This window comes from Xiphophorus maculatus, chromosome 24, assembly GCF_002775205.1.
Source record: "Xiphophorus maculatus strain JP 163 A chromosome 24, X_maculatus-5.0-male, whole genome shotgun sequence".
Lineage (NCBI taxonomy): Eukaryota > Metazoa > Chordata > Actinopteri > Cyprinodontiformes > Poeciliidae > Xiphophorus > Xiphophorus maculatus.
Window position 1 is genome coordinate 2,663,873 of NC_036466.1, and position 17,476 is coordinate 2,681,348.

At 41.2% G+C, this 17,476-nt stretch overlaps 1 protein-coding gene across 11 annotated transcripts in view; it reads left to right on the forward strand.

The window, feature by feature from the left end:
• dmd (dystrophin) overlaps positions 1–17,476 on the forward strand; it is a 248,638-nt gene that overhangs the window by 196,439 nt on the left and 34,723 nt on the right. For 10 of the 11 annotated variants that reach the window (XM_023329879.1, XM_023329880.1, XM_023329881.1 and 7 more), the window contains 17 exons: positions 2,304–2,426; positions 4,743–4,915; positions 5,104–5,239; positions 5,442–5,617; positions 5,711–5,858; positions 6,281–6,409; positions 7,267–7,416; positions 7,506–7,604; positions 7,921–8,020; positions 8,729–8,898; positions 9,037–9,154; positions 10,614–10,825; positions 10,941–11,095; positions 12,005–12,194; positions 15,262–15,434; positions 15,556–15,712; positions 16,158–16,269. In XM_023329879.1, coding sequence (XP_023185647.1) covers positions 2,304–2,426; positions 4,743–4,915; positions 5,104–5,239; positions 5,442–5,617; positions 5,711–5,858; positions 6,281–6,409; positions 7,267–7,416; positions 7,506–7,604; positions 7,921–8,020; positions 8,729–8,898; positions 9,037–9,154; positions 10,614–10,825; positions 10,941–11,095; positions 12,005–12,194; positions 15,262–15,434; positions 15,556–15,712; positions 16,158–16,269 — 2,521 coding nt within the window. Of the gene's footprint in view, positions 1–2,303; positions 2,427–4,742; positions 4,916–5,103; positions 5,240–5,441; positions 5,618–5,710; positions 5,859–6,280; positions 6,410–7,266; positions 7,417–7,505; positions 7,605–7,920; positions 8,021–8,728; positions 8,899–9,036; positions 9,155–10,613; positions 10,826–10,940; positions 11,096–12,004; positions 12,195–14,043; positions 14,361–15,261; positions 15,435–15,555; positions 15,713–16,157; positions 16,270–17,476 lie in introns of those variants that run through there. The other variant, XM_023329886.1, reaches the window with a different exon arrangement.

Sequence of the window (17,476 nt, forward strand, 5' to 3'; positions counted from 1 at the left end):
TTAGCAAAAACTTTGATTTATTTAGACCGAAAACTGATAACACAACAACAATGATAAACAAAACCTTTTAAAAAGTTAAAGCATTATTTGTCTTCATCCTTAATTGTTTTCGTTTCAGAGTAGCATTAGATGCCGATCTAAGTAAATTTTATAATGTGTTTTGATGATAATTTAGGAGTTAAAAGTGAATTTTGAACCATATTGAAACCAAGTGTGACAGAACCTTTCAGCAGAAACATGTTCTAGCAAACAGTGAATCTGAGGATGTGAATTATCGTCATTCACTTCACCTCTCAATAAAACCTAGATTACATTTATCTGAGTGATAAAGAATGCTTCATGATTATTTCCTGCATACATTTTATAGCCAGTGTTGTAAATGCCTTGAGTAACAATAATGTTCTAGTACAGAAACAGAACCCGTTGTAATAAGAACCATTTTTCTGTGAAACTCTGATTTAACTGCACAGATTACGGTGGTCAGCTAAATCCCACTGAATTTACAGTCGAAACTACAAATTTTACATACATTGAATAAAAAGACACATACACCTTTATTTCTCACAGGCTAAAATTTAATCAGACCAAACGTCTCTTGTTTTGCGTCAGACAGGATTAATTTCCCATTTTCTCTAGAAAATTTGTTTATTACCCGACGGTTTTCTCAAGGCAACTTATTTTTCCAATGGTTTTCTCGATGAGTTCATTTCCTACTTTCTAGAGATAAGTGAATTTTCCATTTTCTTATGGTTCCCTTGAGATAACGAGCCACTTTCATGGTGGTTTTCTTTAGCGAATGAGTTAATCTCAAAGAAAATGGAGATTAACTTGTTATCTTGAGAAATCCATCGGGAAATGAACTCATTATCTTCAGAAAACAAAAGGGAAAAGTATAGACAGTACAGATTTATTCCACAGAAGGTGCTACGTCAAGTATTGTAACAACTATACATTATACTGTACAGTAAAGACATACTTTTTATTGCTTTCATCTTGTACGAATATTTCAGTCTCACTACTTTGATAAAAATCAAAAAAAATTTCTGAGAAACGATTTCTTGCGTGGTTTATTGTTTATTAGCAGTAAGCCAGTAGTGGGTGGAAGTGAATAAATGAGTTTCACTTTTTTCATTTCTTTCTAAAGGACATTCAAGTTTGTTTGTTTGAAAAGCAAATGTATTCTGTTGCAAAAAACCTCAGAAGTCAAATTCTTCCCAGTCAAATTCCCCAGTCTGACCGTATCATTTGAAAAACAGACAGAAATAAACACAAATATGGAAAGAAAAAAAAAATCAGTCTTGTTCTTGAAAAGTATGTTTGACGATTGGGACTGATCAGTCTGCTCAGTCTCACACGTTCGCAGTCGGCAGCAATCAACTCGGTGCGAGGCGGCCGCTAATAACGCCATTAGGAGTGTTTCATCTGGGCCTGATTAAAAAGTCTCCTTAAATTGGAGGGCGACTGCTTGGCCTGCAATGGGAGCATAAAAATGAGGTGAAACGAACACATGCGAATGTTTACATGCCAGTTTCTCTCCACTGTAGCAACAAGCTTTGTGCGTCTTTCTGGGAAGGAAAAAAAAGAATAGAAAAAAGTAGATTTCCATTTTAGTTGTAGTAATTTGAATACGTTAAAGGTCTGATAAACTATATAAAACAGAAAAATGACGACATCTCAATCTAGGGCTTCACATTCAGTTCCGCTAAAAATTCCTTCCTCTTATGATCAGTGGTAGTTTTTGAAATGGGCCATTTGGGCAGTTACCCAGGGCGACAATAGAAATGAGGGGCACACAAGCGCAACTAAAATGAAAAAAAAAAACAATTCTCATTTGTAATATCAACAAGTTTCCTATTGACTTTATTCCTGTGTTTTCGGTGGAGAGTGGATGCCCTCATGTGTTGAGCGTGGTCCCAGCCTGCTTCTGAAAAAGGAAGACAAGTTTTGTTTGAGATCATTTCCTGTATTCTGATTGGCCGGGAAAGATTGCAGAAGGAGGGGCTTGCCCAAAGGGCCAATCATGCGACCACCACCACTGATTATTACTAAACTTCTAATGTAAGCAATTAAAACATGCATTTTGGTAGCTCCATATGTGATTAAATGTGGACTAAATGAGGCCCCAGATGGGTTTCAAATGAAAATGTTAGCTGCTTGTGAAGTGTTACCTGTCCAGAGAATACCAATGACATAACATATTTATCTATTTTTGGAGTCATAACATTTCTGTGCTGTGTGTACTGTTGCCTGCGTGTTTACGTGTCTGTGTGTGTGTGTGTGTGTGTGTGTGTGTGTGGAATCAGGAGTACCTGACAGAGCTCCAGGCGCTGCTGCGTTCGGTGTCAGAGACGGACTTCAAGCTGAACTCTCCTGAATACTGGCCTGCAGCGTATTATAACCTGCCGCAGCAAGAGCACTGCCTGAAGGTCAGCACTGCCGCCGAGTTGGGGAAAAAAAAATCAGCTGCATTTTTCAAAGTATTAACAATACACATTCGCTTTCTTGTTTTTTTGTTGTTTTTTTTATGAAAGGCATGCATAAAATGCTTCATCTTATCGGATTGTTTTCTTCCATCTACTAAACGGCCTTGGAAAAGTTTTAATCTCCTTTTGGATCTTTTAAAAAATAAATGCATATTTGTTTCAGACTAGAGATCAAGTCAAAAAGATTCAGCGGTTTCAACAAACAGTTTTTGCATGTCAGCGCTCCACTGTTTTATTTTCTCTCCAAGTATATTTTAGGAGGTTTAAAAACATTTTTAAGAAAACATTTTCTTTAAAATTAACCTTTTTAAGTAAAAACACGTATTTGTAATATTTGTATATGTGTTCCAACATAGCCCAGAGATCCTAGAATAGCATACTTATTGTCTATCGCAGTGAAATAACATAAAATTTCTAACATATTTTGAGGTTATATATCAAAATTCGGAAATCTTTTAGATATACATCTACTAATACTTTTCTAACCCGCCACAAAAATGGGATTTGTTTTATCTGTTTTTCATTTGACCTAGCGATAAGAGTCTATTTTCTGCTACATAGTTTTCACAATGACTCTTTGTTGCTTTTTGCGATATCATGTCTCATCTGTAACAGCGCACTGTATTGTTCAAAGTCAACACATTCAATTTTAACATTGTCCTTTTGGCTTACCACAAAAAGGCTGATTCTGCTTAAGAAATTTTAAAAAAGATGCTTTTGTAAATGTTTAATTCAATCATGTCCTTGATGTATCCACTCATTTATTCTTTCATGCTCACTTCTAGATACTGATTTTGAGTCCAACATATTTTGGGGCCAAATAAAAACATTAAATTGGCAACAATATAGCCAATTCGATCATTATAAAGCAGAAATCTTGCACATCTGGAAAATAAGCTTTGAAATTCAGATCCTAATTGATGATTTTTGTACTTGTGCATGGGTGCATTTGTCATTTTTCCTCTTAATCACACCAAAGTTCAGATCTTGTCAAAATACAATACATTGTTTTCTGCCTCTCAACCTGCCTGCAACCTCAAGGCAAGCATTCTCTCAACCTTAAGTCATATTTAAGGATTTTTTTTATTTGCTAGATTGAAGCTTAGACCGTCAAGTTTCTTTTTTCAAGATTTTATTTGCTCTAGTGGCCTTTATTTGATAGTTAATTGACAGGAAAGTGGATAATGAAAGAAGGGGAAGACATGCGGCAAAGGTCGCCAGGCTGGGAATCGAACCTGTGACGGCCGCGTCAAGAACTAAGGCCTCCATATGTGGGTTGTGCTTAACCCCTGAACCACCACAGCACACCTGACTGTCAGGCCCCCAATGTTATCAAACCCAACCAATCCCAGACCACCTGGGGCTAACATGGCTAAATATGTAGCATCACACCCTAAGCACCAAACCCTGAACCCGAACCTGAACCTGGCCTGTTGAAGCAACGTCACAATAAATGAGTGAAGAAAATATGTTTTAATTTCTGCAGTGAATGGCAACAGTAAAAAAAAAATGGCATAGAAAGAAAATCCATTTGCCTCATATAACTTTGTGCATACATTTGTCCTTCAAATAAATCGTATATGGAAGTATTTCAGGTCTAGTCAAATTCTTAACTCTAGAAATTCTCCATTTCTCACTTTGGTGCTTCTGGGAGGAGAGTGAAAGTGTGAACAGTTCCTGCTGTGGGAGTGTGAAGTCCTTGAGGTAGCTCTCCTGTGAACTCTGTGCTTGTAGATGCCATGCAGAAAGATTTCAATGATGCTCTCATTACACAGCCACGGTGTTGCTAAACCACACGGTAACGTACCTTTGCCACGTTACCTCTTTTTTTTTTGAGAATTTAAAAATCAACTAAAATTTTGAAGATTGTTGTGACAGAAGAGATTACAAAACTGAATATTTGGGGTATAGTCTGGTTTAACTGAAGCTAAACAGTAAATGATTTTCTTCTCCTTGCCCATTGAGACCAGGGCTGAAATTGTAGGAAATATAAAAAAAATATATATTGGCACAGACAATGGACGCACGTCTTAATATGTGGAAGCCTTAATTCTTGTTTTTTTTAAACTATAGTTTTATTTACCTGGACTGTGATACAAGACATGACTGATTTTTTTATGTTATCCTCAAAGGCTGCCAAAAACATCAGGTTTTCACTATAAACAGATATTCTTTGAATGCTTAATACCCTTATTTGTCCGTTCGCTTTAGTTTTCCTAATCCTGAACAATTGTCTTTTGTGCACTTCCTCGCATGCAGGACGTAAAGGAGAACATAGACAAGCTGCACGGCCCAGTGGAAGGAGCGCTGGCCCGGAGAGAAGAGATGGTGATGCGTTCTCGACCTTTGGAAGGTCACAGGGTTCAGGAGACTGCTTCCCTACTCAACAACAACTGGGACAAACTAAACAAGCTCTACAAAGACAGACTGAAGTAAAAGAATTCGAGAGAAATATTCAGAAGATTTCTTTACATTTTGGTTGTTCTGGTCCTAGAAGCTACAAAATCATAAGACAGCTTTGGGATTTCTTTTACGTCTCAGGGTCTTAAACCATTTAGCTGACTGATTTTTGTACTCATTGTTTGCCACGTATAGAAATATCTGATCTGTCTTTGTCAAGGCGTTGGAAGGACTGTAACTCCAAGTGGCAGAGGTTTGTTTCGGACCAGAAGGAAGTGGAGGAATGGCTGAGCAATGCCGAGAGCACTTTGAAACTGTCTGAGAGTGAGCCAGCAGCACACAGACAGCAACTCAGGGTAACACCCAATCCTCCTCTTCCCTATTTGTCAATTACATCAAAACATGAACATATTAAGATGTACCTCTACAGGACAACAATGTATTTTAATATTGAGAACCCTTTCTGTCCGGATGAAACCTATGAAGACAATATTACCCCTGAAGACCTGTCCGTGTGCAAATGGTGAGGCAGGTGTGTGTGTGTGTATGTCTGTACAGGACCTGGTGGACGACATACCTCACCAGGAGGTGGTGTTGGGCAGAGTGAACTCTGCAGGAGAAGACATCAGCCAGATGAGCACACCAGATGATGCCTTACGCCTCCGATCGCAGCTTAAACTACTCAACACTCGCTGGGCCAACATCTGCCAGGAGCTCAGGGAGCGTAAGAGGAGGTGGGCAGGCCCCCATCCAACCTCACAGCTGTGATTTGACAATCACCATGTCCGACAATGTGCCACTACTAAGAGGAGAGCTTGTATCTGCAGGTCTGCCGAGGCGCGAACAGCTGCCGCAGAGTTTGAGGAGGACATGGGCTCGATGCTGGGCTGGCTGGATAAAGCGGAGGGTGTGCTGGCCATCCCTCTGCACCCCCCAGAACCACAGCACATCAGAGACACTTTGAGCAAAGTCCAGGTACAGTGGGAAAAAAAATATGGGGATGATATAAAGAATGATTAGTTGCTCCCTTGTTTGGAGGTTATTATGGTCAAAAAAGCTTTAGCCCTTTTTAAGAGATGGAATCATTTATACTTCACAAGTTTTTACCCTGTCCGGGTTGCACTGACCCTGCATGCGCTTTTAAGAAGATTTTTTGTGTCGGTGGTTTTGGGAACTGACGGTCTGATGGGACAACCCCCAAAACCCCATCTCAATTCCCCGCTTTCCGCTTTTCAAAGTCCAACTGGCAGTGGAAACCCTCTTTTATAGTGCACTGACACACACCACACTGTTCAGTAGAATGAGGCATGAATCTCTATTGCCTGGCAGAGGCTAAGTTTCTGCCCATTAGGAGCTAAAGTCACATGAAATGAATATTTTCATGTTATCTGTCTAAGACACGTGTGGAGGAGCTTCCCGCGAAGAAGTCGGCAGTGGAGAATCTGAACGCCAAGCAGAAGATGTTAACCCTTCTTCCTGCTGACAAGCACAAAGACATCAGGGGAATCAACACTCGCTGGGCTCAGGTAAGCAACTATCACTACTGATATTACTGAGCTGTGGGGATGTGGAATTACAAACCATTGAAGGTGGCATGAATTTACCATCAGTTCAATTCAAAATACTAAATGTTGTGTGATCATTTGCTGTATGATCGTCATTCTAACGACTCAACTTCCAGGCAGCATAGACAATAATCCATATCGGATGACACCTTCAGTTGCTGCAGGCATATGCTAATCCACCTCACTTGCTTTTGCCACTCCTCTATAAACCAGTAAGAGACGTTGGAGTAGGGGATGTAAGCCTTGCTAATTTTGATCAATGGAAGAGACGGTTTTAACTTCATCCTTCTCTCTGATCTTTGGCCTCCTTTTCAAGTCCTCTGGGATTTGGGGCGATGTCATGGTTACGCGTCATGACAACCGAACATAAGAGAGAGAAAAAAATCCTTCCAGCTCCCCTGCGTCTAAAGCCAGAGGAAATAATTCAACCTCAACCAAATAATTATGAACAAAACTCAACGCAGCTAACAAATCAGAACTGAGAGCAACTTCAACATGCTGCCACCAATTATAGAACACAAGAATGTATTGAGCTTAGCATGGCTCTCTGTATGTAGAATTACAGCATTTCAAGGAGGTTGAGGTATAGACTTTGACTGGACCATTGAAGCAGCTTGATTCTTTTCTATCACAGCCAGTCTCTTTAAAGTTGTTGCTGTGTATTGGTTCATTGACCCGTCAATGACGTTGGTGGGACAGAAGACAGAGGTGTTGTGGTCAAATCTTAACAAACCCAGATCATTACCCTTCCACTACCAAGCTTGTGCTTCTACTTTCATTAAAAGGGGGTATACTTTTTCTTTATTTCTTTCCTTTAGGTGTCTAGGGCTCTGCCTGAGCGTCAGCTGGAGATTGAAGGTCTGCTGAAGGAGCTTTTGAAGCTCCAAGGTGAGCTGGACGACCTGTCAGGCTGGGCGTCGAGCACAAGAGCCAAGCTGGAGCAGAGCACCCAGGAACCACCACCCAGAGTACAGCAACTTTTGTTTTCTTACTCATATTAACCGTATATCTACTTTTCTTATTTAAACAACAAATACTAAAGAGTTGTGTCTAACAGCTAATTGAGGAGGTTCAGCAGAAGAAGCCAGAAGTGGAGTTTGTTTTGGAGCGAGCCAGTCAGATGTATAAGGAGACTCCTCCAGGACGGCTGGAGAAGGTGAGCGACAGCTGTACTTCAACTACACACTGACGTTCTCACAACGCGCTTCATCTCTGTAAAGACGATGTGAAGAAAAGTCTTTTGTTCCAACATCACGTTCACGTCTTTCATCTCACCACCAGGTTTTCTTCAAAGATTTCATCACATTTTAGATCACCGTCTTCATTAATATAGGTCTCAGATCAAAGACACGCTCTCCTGCTGAACTAACTAAAACTCTTTTGATTGCATTTGTACAAGCTGACCTTGAACCCTTTGTTAGCCGAGACGCGAGTTGTGTGTGTGTGTGTTTTTCATGTGTTGATGACGGCAGGGGAAACACGTGAAGCTAAGGGAGGACTGGACGGTGATCCTGGAGCTACTGCAGCAGCACAAAGAAAGGATGGCTTTTTCTCTCGTCTCCGAAAAAACCCGTAAGTTTTCTTTTGCAGAAACATCGTAACACTTCATACACAATCATCACCAGAAAAACATCTGAAGCAAGAAAAGATGCTAATGAGGCAACTAAATATGAAGGCAGAACTGTTTTTGTCTTTATTTAGTGGTGGGTTGTAGTGAAGCACAAGTAATTTATTGTGGTACTTTAATACATTTTCACATATCTGTACTTAAAGAGGCAGTATCATGTAAAAATCAACTTTTTTGAGTTTTGTTATAATGTTATTTCCTAATCAAAAACAGACCTGGAGTGTTGCCTAGATTTTTTAATACATGTTTGAGAAATCCTTTAATCTCCCATGGCAACCACTCAGCTGTACAAAACGCTGAGTTATTTGAATTGGGGGATTTTTTTACTTTTTTTCTTTAATTTGTGTTTTGTTCTCAGACTAATTGGATGTATAGGATGTGTGAGAGAGAATTTTCAAAACATAAAACATTTTTATAGTTTAGTTTGTCCCTACTATGTAGAAAACTATCACAAGTCATAATTAATAACAGGGGTAAATAATGTTGTATGATATTATTTATTGAAACTGTCTTTTTTTATTTGTTCATTTGTCTTGTTTTTATCTCCAAACTGTAACGCTGGAAACGATTTGGAGGATTATCTTGAAAATGTTTGGAAAGTTTCTGGGATTTGCCATTTTCTAGAACTCTTTCTAATATCGTGTGCTTCCCAGACGAAGGCCTGACAGGAAGTTCCCAGCCTGAATCTGCTGTGCTCCAGCAGTTCAACAAATCCTATGCTGAGCTCACCGATTGGCTGAAGATGCTGGATAACGTGGTGCAAAACAAGCAGGTGGTGGTCGCTGACCTGGACGACATCAATGAAAACATAAACCAGCTCAAGGTGACGATCTTAGCGCAGCTCAAACATAAACTGTGATCAAGCTAAGTGATGTAGCATCGACATGTGTGCACGACTTGGGCTTTGAAGAATAACAACATTGCATGGATGGGAAGTTGAGTGTGCATTGCTTGCGTTCAGGGATCTCTACAGGAGCTCGACAAGCGGCGCCCCCTCCTGGAGAAACAAGTAACGGCAGCTCAGAACCTGAAGAACAAGACCAGCAACCAGGACACGCGCAACGCCATCACAGAACGCAGTAAGCCACACGCATCCTCACAAAGCTGCGTTTCCATTACAAATGCAGTGAACCCTCATTTTTCACGGGGGTTACGTTCCAAAAAGAACCCGTGAAGTAGTTCCCTTTATTGTTTTTACAATTATTATACAATGAAATACTCCATAATACATCAAAACCAAAGAACAAAACCTTTTTACAGGTCCAAGTATTTGTTTAACAAATAAAAGTACTGTAACAAAGTTTTTTTTTGTTTTTGTTTTTTTACAAATAACTACTGTACTGTAAAATAATAATTGTAATCATCAATACGAACTGAAGGCTTCAAATTGCGGAGATCAGCACCGCCCCACCGCGACCCGAGTCATTGGATTAGAACGGGAGAAAATGAAAAATGATTATAAAAAAAATATAAAGTACAGTAGGACAAATAGTGACTCAGGTGTATTTCACTGCTCTTCTGACTGAGCCGCTGCATCCTGACTTCGCTCTGTAGCGTTTTTTTCTTCTAAAGCCAGCGGTGCAGGTGTGTTTTTTCGAGAGAAGAATATAGTTATTGGTAGTTGTTGTCGCTCTTTTTTCTTCTGGGCAAAAAGATTCTTGAAATTGGCAAGCTGTTTTACATACGTGTACATATCAAACCGCAAAGTTATTGACACACAGGTAGAGAAGAAGCGGAGAGACTGTTAAGCCAATCAGAATGCAGAACACAATGCACGATGCAAATCCGTGAAGCAGCGAGACCGTGAAAGGTGAACCGCGATATAGCGAGGGTTCACTGTGTACACAAAACGTGTGTTACATATACTCTGATCATTTAAAAAAAACACAATTTCGAATTGTGGTTTTTCCAATAAATAAGAAAAGCGATTAAAATCACACATGAAGTTATTAAAGAAACATGCCGCTGTCCTGTTGTCATCTTTTTCATGACTTGTGCCAGTGGCAACATCCAGTTGCGAAAAACTGTCTCCTTTGCAGTTTTGTGAAATAAACTATATGGTCACCTTGAAAGGCACCCTATCCTAGTGCCAAAACTTTTCAGCGAAATACGTCAATTTTTTAAGAATTAAAGTGTTTAATCTCCCATGGCAACCATTCAGCTGTGCAAAACGTTTGGTGAAACTGGGCGTTGCCTTCGAGGACTAAGCTCATTCTCAGAACTGCAGCTTCCATGTCTCACAGAGCAGCCCTGCCCCACTCAGCTCCTTCAGACTAGCCAGTAGTAATTAGCAAACATCTCATTATATGAGGTACTTCTGAGGAATTTGCCGGTAAAAACGTTGTTAAAGGTTCAAAAGAGGAGCAGTGATCAATTTTTAAGGCATTAAATTATGAAGTCAAACATCTTTTAAGTCATATTCGATGTATATGGTATTTTTATAACAACTGGAGACAATATAGCTACTTGACTGTGCTATGAAATGTATGTACCTATGTACCTGGAAAACACGCAATTTTGTTTTTTCCTCCTCCACAGTCGACAAGCTTCAGACCCACTGGGAAGACTCTCAGACCAAACTCTCTGACAGGCTCAAGCAAATCCTCAACATGCTGCAGGACTCCACAAACTGGCTGGACGCAAAGCGGGAGGTGGACTACCTCATCAAACAGGCCAGTGGGAGGCTGGAATCATGGCAGGAGATCACGTACACAGCGGATGCGCTGAAGAAGCAACATGCAGATCTGAGGGTGGGCACTGGAGATCCGTCTGCACGGCTGCATGAATGTCAGACGATTGGCACTCCCAGATCTGTTGGCATTGACAACGACGAGAACGAGCCCTTTTGTTTCCGTTCCCCTGCAGGTCTTCATGAAGGACCTGAAGCAGTGGCAGGGACAGGTGGCCGAAACCAACGCGCTGGCCAACAAGCTGCTGACGCTGTACGCCAACGACGACACGCACAAGGTCACCCAGGTCAATGACAACATGCTGGCGACATGGGCGCACATCAGCAAACGGTAACCGCACACTCTTTCTTCGTTCGGGAATACAAGTCGCATTAGTCAAAAAATATGGCCTAAAACGGGAACAAAAAAAAACACATTTAAGTTACTCCTGACTATAAGACGCAGGCCAATCAAACTGTGAACAAAAGAGTGACTTATAGTCTGGAAAATGCTGCACTTTATTTGGTTATGAGAAGACTCAATTGGCAGACGGCTTGTTACATGGAAGGTCCCGTCTTCTGAGTGTCTTGGTGTCTTAACACACACGTGTGGCAGAAATGACAGTAGATCACTGGAAGAGCAAACATTCAGAATGAGTACCAGTCTTACTTTTAGTTATGAACCTCTAATGCTACGCAATGCCCAGTTTCTTTGCTAGCAGGGAAAAGAGATGACTTTTCTTCTCCAGTCTTTGTCCAGTCGGTTGGTTTCTTTGTGTTGTCTGAATAAGGAACGTGTTTGTAAAAATGAACTAGAGAAACTGCCTGGATTTCTGCAGGAAAACTTTTGTTTTAGGGAGCTTTAAGAGGAACTGAAGGCTTTTAGTTGCTTAGGACTCTCCCACTCTTCATCCGAGGCGGAAAAGGCATTTCTGCATAAAACACGGTAACAAGCTTTTGACCAATCACGTAACATTTCGCACACAGTTCTGTTGGGATAGTTCGATCGGGCCCTGGTGTTGAGAAATACCAAATGACGCAATTTTTGTCACTCGTTTACGTCAATGAGACGATTTCAACACCTCGAATGAAAAAAAAAAATTGTTATTCAGAATATTACTGTGCATCTATTAATTCATGAAAATCTAAAATAATTGGTGAAAGTGCTATGTGACCAGGGTTCATTTCAGTTCATCTTGATAATAAAGCCTGAGTTGGAGGCAAGTCCTCGGTTTCCCTCATCTCTCTCGCACGTCTTCAGAGTTTCAGACCGGGAGGCGGCTGTGGAAGCCGGCCTGAAGCTGCTCCACCAGTTCTACCTGGACCTGGAGAAGTTCCTGAGCTGGCTGACGGAGGCGGAGACCACCTGCAATGTTTTAATAGATGCCACCAACAAGGAGAGGCTGCAAGATCAGCCTGAGGCGGCCAAGAGGCTGCTGGCCCAGTGGAAGGTAGGACACGGTTTAACACACACATCCTCTTCATTAAGGCGTGTAATCCGGCTCGTTTGAGGTGTAACTGCATGACCTGGTTATTTACCGTAGACAGAAAGTGTTGAATCTTAACAGGGAGCTCAGAAAAAAAAAACTAAATTAGTTTCAACTCTCCTGCCATCACAGTTCTTGTTTGATTCGTCCTCCTTTCCCTCACCAGGTACCAGTGGAACAGGATTATCCATGTTTCTGACTCCACCTGTCAGCCGTCATTAGACAATGACTGATTCCCTTATGCTTTCTCGCTCGCCGAGTCGGGATATTAATGCAACAGATTTCCTGTGTTTATATATAAAAACTGGCCCTGCATGAATAATGGAGGAGCACTCAGCTTTGGAGCTGTGTGGGCAGAGAGTAAATTGTTTTCACAAGGACAGCATGGCATAAGGGCAGAGCGGGTTTAGCAGAGAGACTTTCTTCTACATCTTTTCTCATTTCATTTCAATTTTTTTTTCTACATTCAGAGAGGCATTGAGCTCATATTCATACAGAGTGATAGATTTTTAATGTTTATGTCTGCCTGTTTTAACAATTATGGCTCACGGCAGATGAAAACCCTAATTCTGTTTCTCAGGAATGTTGAAATATTAAGTATATTGTTTGGGCCGACATTTTTAATACAAGCAGAGTTGGCCTCCTGAAAAGTATGTCCATCTTTTCAGACAAACGTTGTTTTCGGTGTTTACCACATCACTTGTGTGATGCAAAACAAAAAAAAAGGGAAAAAAAGGTGTCTCCGTTGCAGTTTTGCAAAAATCATCCATTTCGTTCCAGCCAAAAAAACCACCTCTTCTGTGCTTTTTCAGTTCAGCAAGTTTATTTTTGCCATTTCAATTTGCACAGTTTCACGGTCAATACAAATGCAGCTATTCAAACAAAACTTTTTTGACAATTTTCGCATAAATTTCACAATAAATTTGCTTGACGATAAGCTGTCCCAGCGATCGTTGCGATAAACAATATTATTGCGACATCGCTGTTCAGACTGCAGAAAACAATCGGATGCATACCCGAATTAGTACCGCACATGCAAAAGATTTTTTTTTCCTTTTTCTTTTACGGGGGTAAAAAGATCAGAATTGCGTCGTTCAGACCTCGGGGAGAAAGTCGTCTGTAGGTCGTATGAGGCCATTTGAAGGTGAAAGTTGTGGAGAATCACCAAACCAAGATCTGATCAACATTCTGTAGCGAGACTTTCAACTTTCCTTCTCACTCCCGCCTTTTTAGATCTACAGTGTTTTTAATCGAGCTCACTTCAGTTTTTGTAAAGCTGACATCAAACGCCATCCCAGGACATAACGTCCTCCCAGCTTAGCCCAGTGTTTGATTAACAAGTCGAGCAAAAATATAAAAAAATAAAATATATAAAAAAAAAAAAAAAAAACACTTGCACAATTCCCTCCTCTCCTTGGAATGACAACAATGTTGATACGGCAGCATGAAGAGATCTCATTGGCCTCTCCCGGTCTGGCGGACATATGGAAAAATGCCCCCCACTGCATTGTGGGTGTTGAATGGTGGCCTCTGTCTGTGGCGAGGACACACTCTGACCCTCATCCTGCTCCCACACGCTCTTTTTGTCCAAGCTCGGACACACTCGCATGTTGGAAACGGAAATGGAAACAAATTTCAGCTTTTATTCCCTCTTCTCACACACACACGCACACACATGCGTTATGAGTTGTGTCAGTCCAACAGGCAGTGCTGTGTGCAGCGCCGAGATAGTCTTCTGTGTCCAATTATTATGGCAGCTGTAGCATCCAGAGGAGTGCGCACACTCTCTCCGGGGCGACAACGCCACACGCAGATAAGGTTTAATTGGAAAACGAGCTCGCTCATCGTTTTCCTCTTGCTTTCATGTCCTTTTTGCCTCTTTCTTCCTCCTATCTCTTCCTCGCCCCCTCTTGTGTTTCCACCAACGTACCCGGCCCAACTTTGTCTCCTCGCCCTCCCCGTCCTCTCGTCTCCAGTATCTGCCTCGCGTTTTAAACAGAGGGCATTTCTGTGCGGCCGCGTGGGGACCTCGTTCGAACAGAACAGAGGAAAAACATGGCGCTTCCTCTGCGACTTAGCGTCTAGTTTCTTCTTTGGAGGATGCTGCGTAGGAAGGTCTACCAAGTTCAGGTTGGAACATAAAATTCAAGCTTCGTTCTTTTGTAAAGCGGAAAAATATCATGTTATGAGTTTTGTCGTTAAAGTTCAGATGGATAAAGAGCTTCTTTGTTTCAACGATGATTGTTGAACCCGTTGGATTCATGTGAAACTCTTCTCTTGTCATATTCATTCTGACCTAATCTTTGATTAAAGACGCAGTGTTTTGTGCTCTCCAGCCACAGAGTATCATTTTACAGCACCGTCAAATAATTATGTCAGCTTCAGTGAAAGAAATTTGTCTTTGGAAGAAATTGGGCATTTGTGTCCTTAAGAAGCCCCTGTTCTTTCTGAGACTCCTCCTTCAGGAAGTCATCACAATGTGGCTCCTCTATTAACCCTTTAACAACATTTTTACCAGCGTTGCACTGAGAAGTAGCTCCTATAATGAGCTCAGCAGTTCCACCAGGTGTTTGCTAATTGCTTCTGGCTAGTCTGAAGGAGCTGAATACTCAGTTCCCTGAGACATTTTAATTACTTTGATTCTTTCTTGCAAGCTTGAGAAATGCATTCATCTCCATGGCAACCATTCAGCTGTGCAAAATACCTGGGTACACCAAAGTGCAGCCCTCCTCCGTTCAGCTCCTTCAGACTAGCCAGTAGCAATTAGCAAACACCTGGTGGAACTGCTGAGCTCATTATAGGAGCTACTTCTCAGTGCAACGCTGGTAAAAATGTTGTTAAAGAGTTAATAGAGGAGCTGTGTTGTGAGGACTTCCTGGAGGCGGAGTCTCAGAAAGAACAGGAGTTTCTTAAAGAGATAGGTCCAATTTCAAGGCATTAAAATTACAAAGCTAAATTTCTCTCAAGTCATATTTGATATACATATATATAACATTTTTAGTACAAATCCTGTCTCTTTGTGTTAAACTAGGAGCTCCAGGCAGAGGTGGACAGCCATGAAGAGCTGTATCACTCCCTGGATGAGAATGGCCAGAGGATCCTGACCTCTCTGAGGGACCCTGAGGACCGGGTTGTGCTCCAGAGACGTCTGGACAACATGAGGCAGCGCTGGAACGACCTGCGCAGCAAGACTCTCAGCATGAGGTGAGACACACCTGGACTACAGACGGTCCAAAGAGGGAGAAATGCTTCAATTTGGATCCAGATGATTTTAAAAAAACAAACAAAAAAAGGTGGGAGGGAAAAGCTTGTGCTTGTTTGGTAGGTCACAGCTGGACTCCGACATGGCTCCCTGGAAGAGGCTCCACATGTCACTGCAGGAGCTGCTGAACTGGCTAAGGCTCAAGAGTCAGCAGCTAGAGCAGGAGAAGCCTGTAGGGGGCGACGTTCCCGCCGTGCAGACCCAGCTGGATACCCACAGAGTAAGGGGGAAACATGACAAGTTTATGTCTACGATTAATAAGGAAATATGTGATGTTTTTTTCTGGTGTAAAATTGTTTTAATTTGACTTTATATGGATTAAAACAGAAAATTGCTGTGTTTAGAGACAATAAAAAAAGCCTAAAATGAGAAGAATCAGACTGGAAGAATCCATGACCTCCTGAAACTCACACTAGCATCATAATTTAGTATCTATATGCAGGGTTTGCCACCAAACAACACAAAAAAGAAAATAAGTAAAGAGTAAATATAATATCCTGTCATGGTAAATGGTAAAAACAGCCAATGAAATCGAAGAAAACCTACAGTGTAGCTGACACTCTGTTCCAAGCATCGTTTGTTCTGAGATCAGAGATAAGTGGAATGAAAGCTACCTCTGGTGTAAGTAGATAAGAGACTTGAACATGTGTGCGTGTGTGTCCCAGGGGTTCAAAATGGAGCTCAGAGCCAAGGATCCGGTGGTGACCAAGGCTCTTGATGATGCAGGATTCTTCCTGTCCGAACTGCCTAGAGAGTCACCATCACCTGAACTGAGAGGTAAAACACACACACACACACACACACACGCACTCAAACTTCATTTATGTCTAAAACAGATTCGCTGACATAAATAACGCATTTATTTCTGCTTTATAATGTTTTTTGTTTTGAGATTGTTACGTCAAAGAACCATTCATCAGTTACAGATCCTTGAGAAAGTATTCTTAGCCCTTAACTTTCTACATTGTGTCAAGTTATAACCACAAACTTCAGTGTTATTTAGTGGGGTTTTCTGTGTTCCCATCAAACACTAGTAAATTGCAATGTGGGTCAATACAATACAGCCTCACTTAACTGCAATTACAGCCACTAATCATTCCAGGTATGTCTACACCAGGCTTCCATATCTACAGACAGAAATTGTTGTTCATATGCACATGCATGGTGATCTCTCAAGTGTTACCACACATTCTCAGTTGGCGTTACGTAGATATGGACTTTGATTAGGCCATGTTAAGACATGAATATGCTTTCATCCATTGATTTGTAGCACTGGTTCAAATATTTTTTTATATAAGACATTTATTTATTTATTTGGTAATTTTATTCATTTACAGTTTAAGATGAACATGCTACATGTTGACTTTAACAAAAGTTTTGACTGAAAATAGTCTAGCCCTTTTCTCAAAGGTCAATTCACTATACGTTGAGTAACCAAGCAACATAGGAAATCTTCATGAAAATGTTATTTATTACATTGTTTAATCATGAATTAAACAGTGATTTCGCACGTTTTAGGTTCAGTTTCACACACCCTGTATACTACCCCACCTGTAGAATGAATTTGGATTTGGAGGATTTTCTGTAAATGAGGGAATGGTGAATTCTGTTCTCAAAGTTTTTGAGCTCCTTCAGTTCTGAAATCTGACATAAAGGGAAGCGAGGATTAGCGTTCCATCTCTCTTTGCTCATAAAATAAAAATATGCATCCTAGTGACAGCCTAGTAACGACTGCTTGTGGAGGTCGACACGGAAACGCAGTCACAGATGCTTTACTGGCCGCGCTGTTTGCACCATGGCACCAGCTTGGGCTACAAAACAAGCCAAGCCAAAGGTGTGGTCTAATAAATCTGACAGGCTGCCAACTTGAGCACGTTCAGAGAGGGCTGAGAGGAAGAGGGGAATTCCAGCGTCTGCTCATTGCTTCAGGCGTTAGCTCTATCGCCCTCACGTGGCTCTCAGAGTGGGGCCAAGTATAATGGCC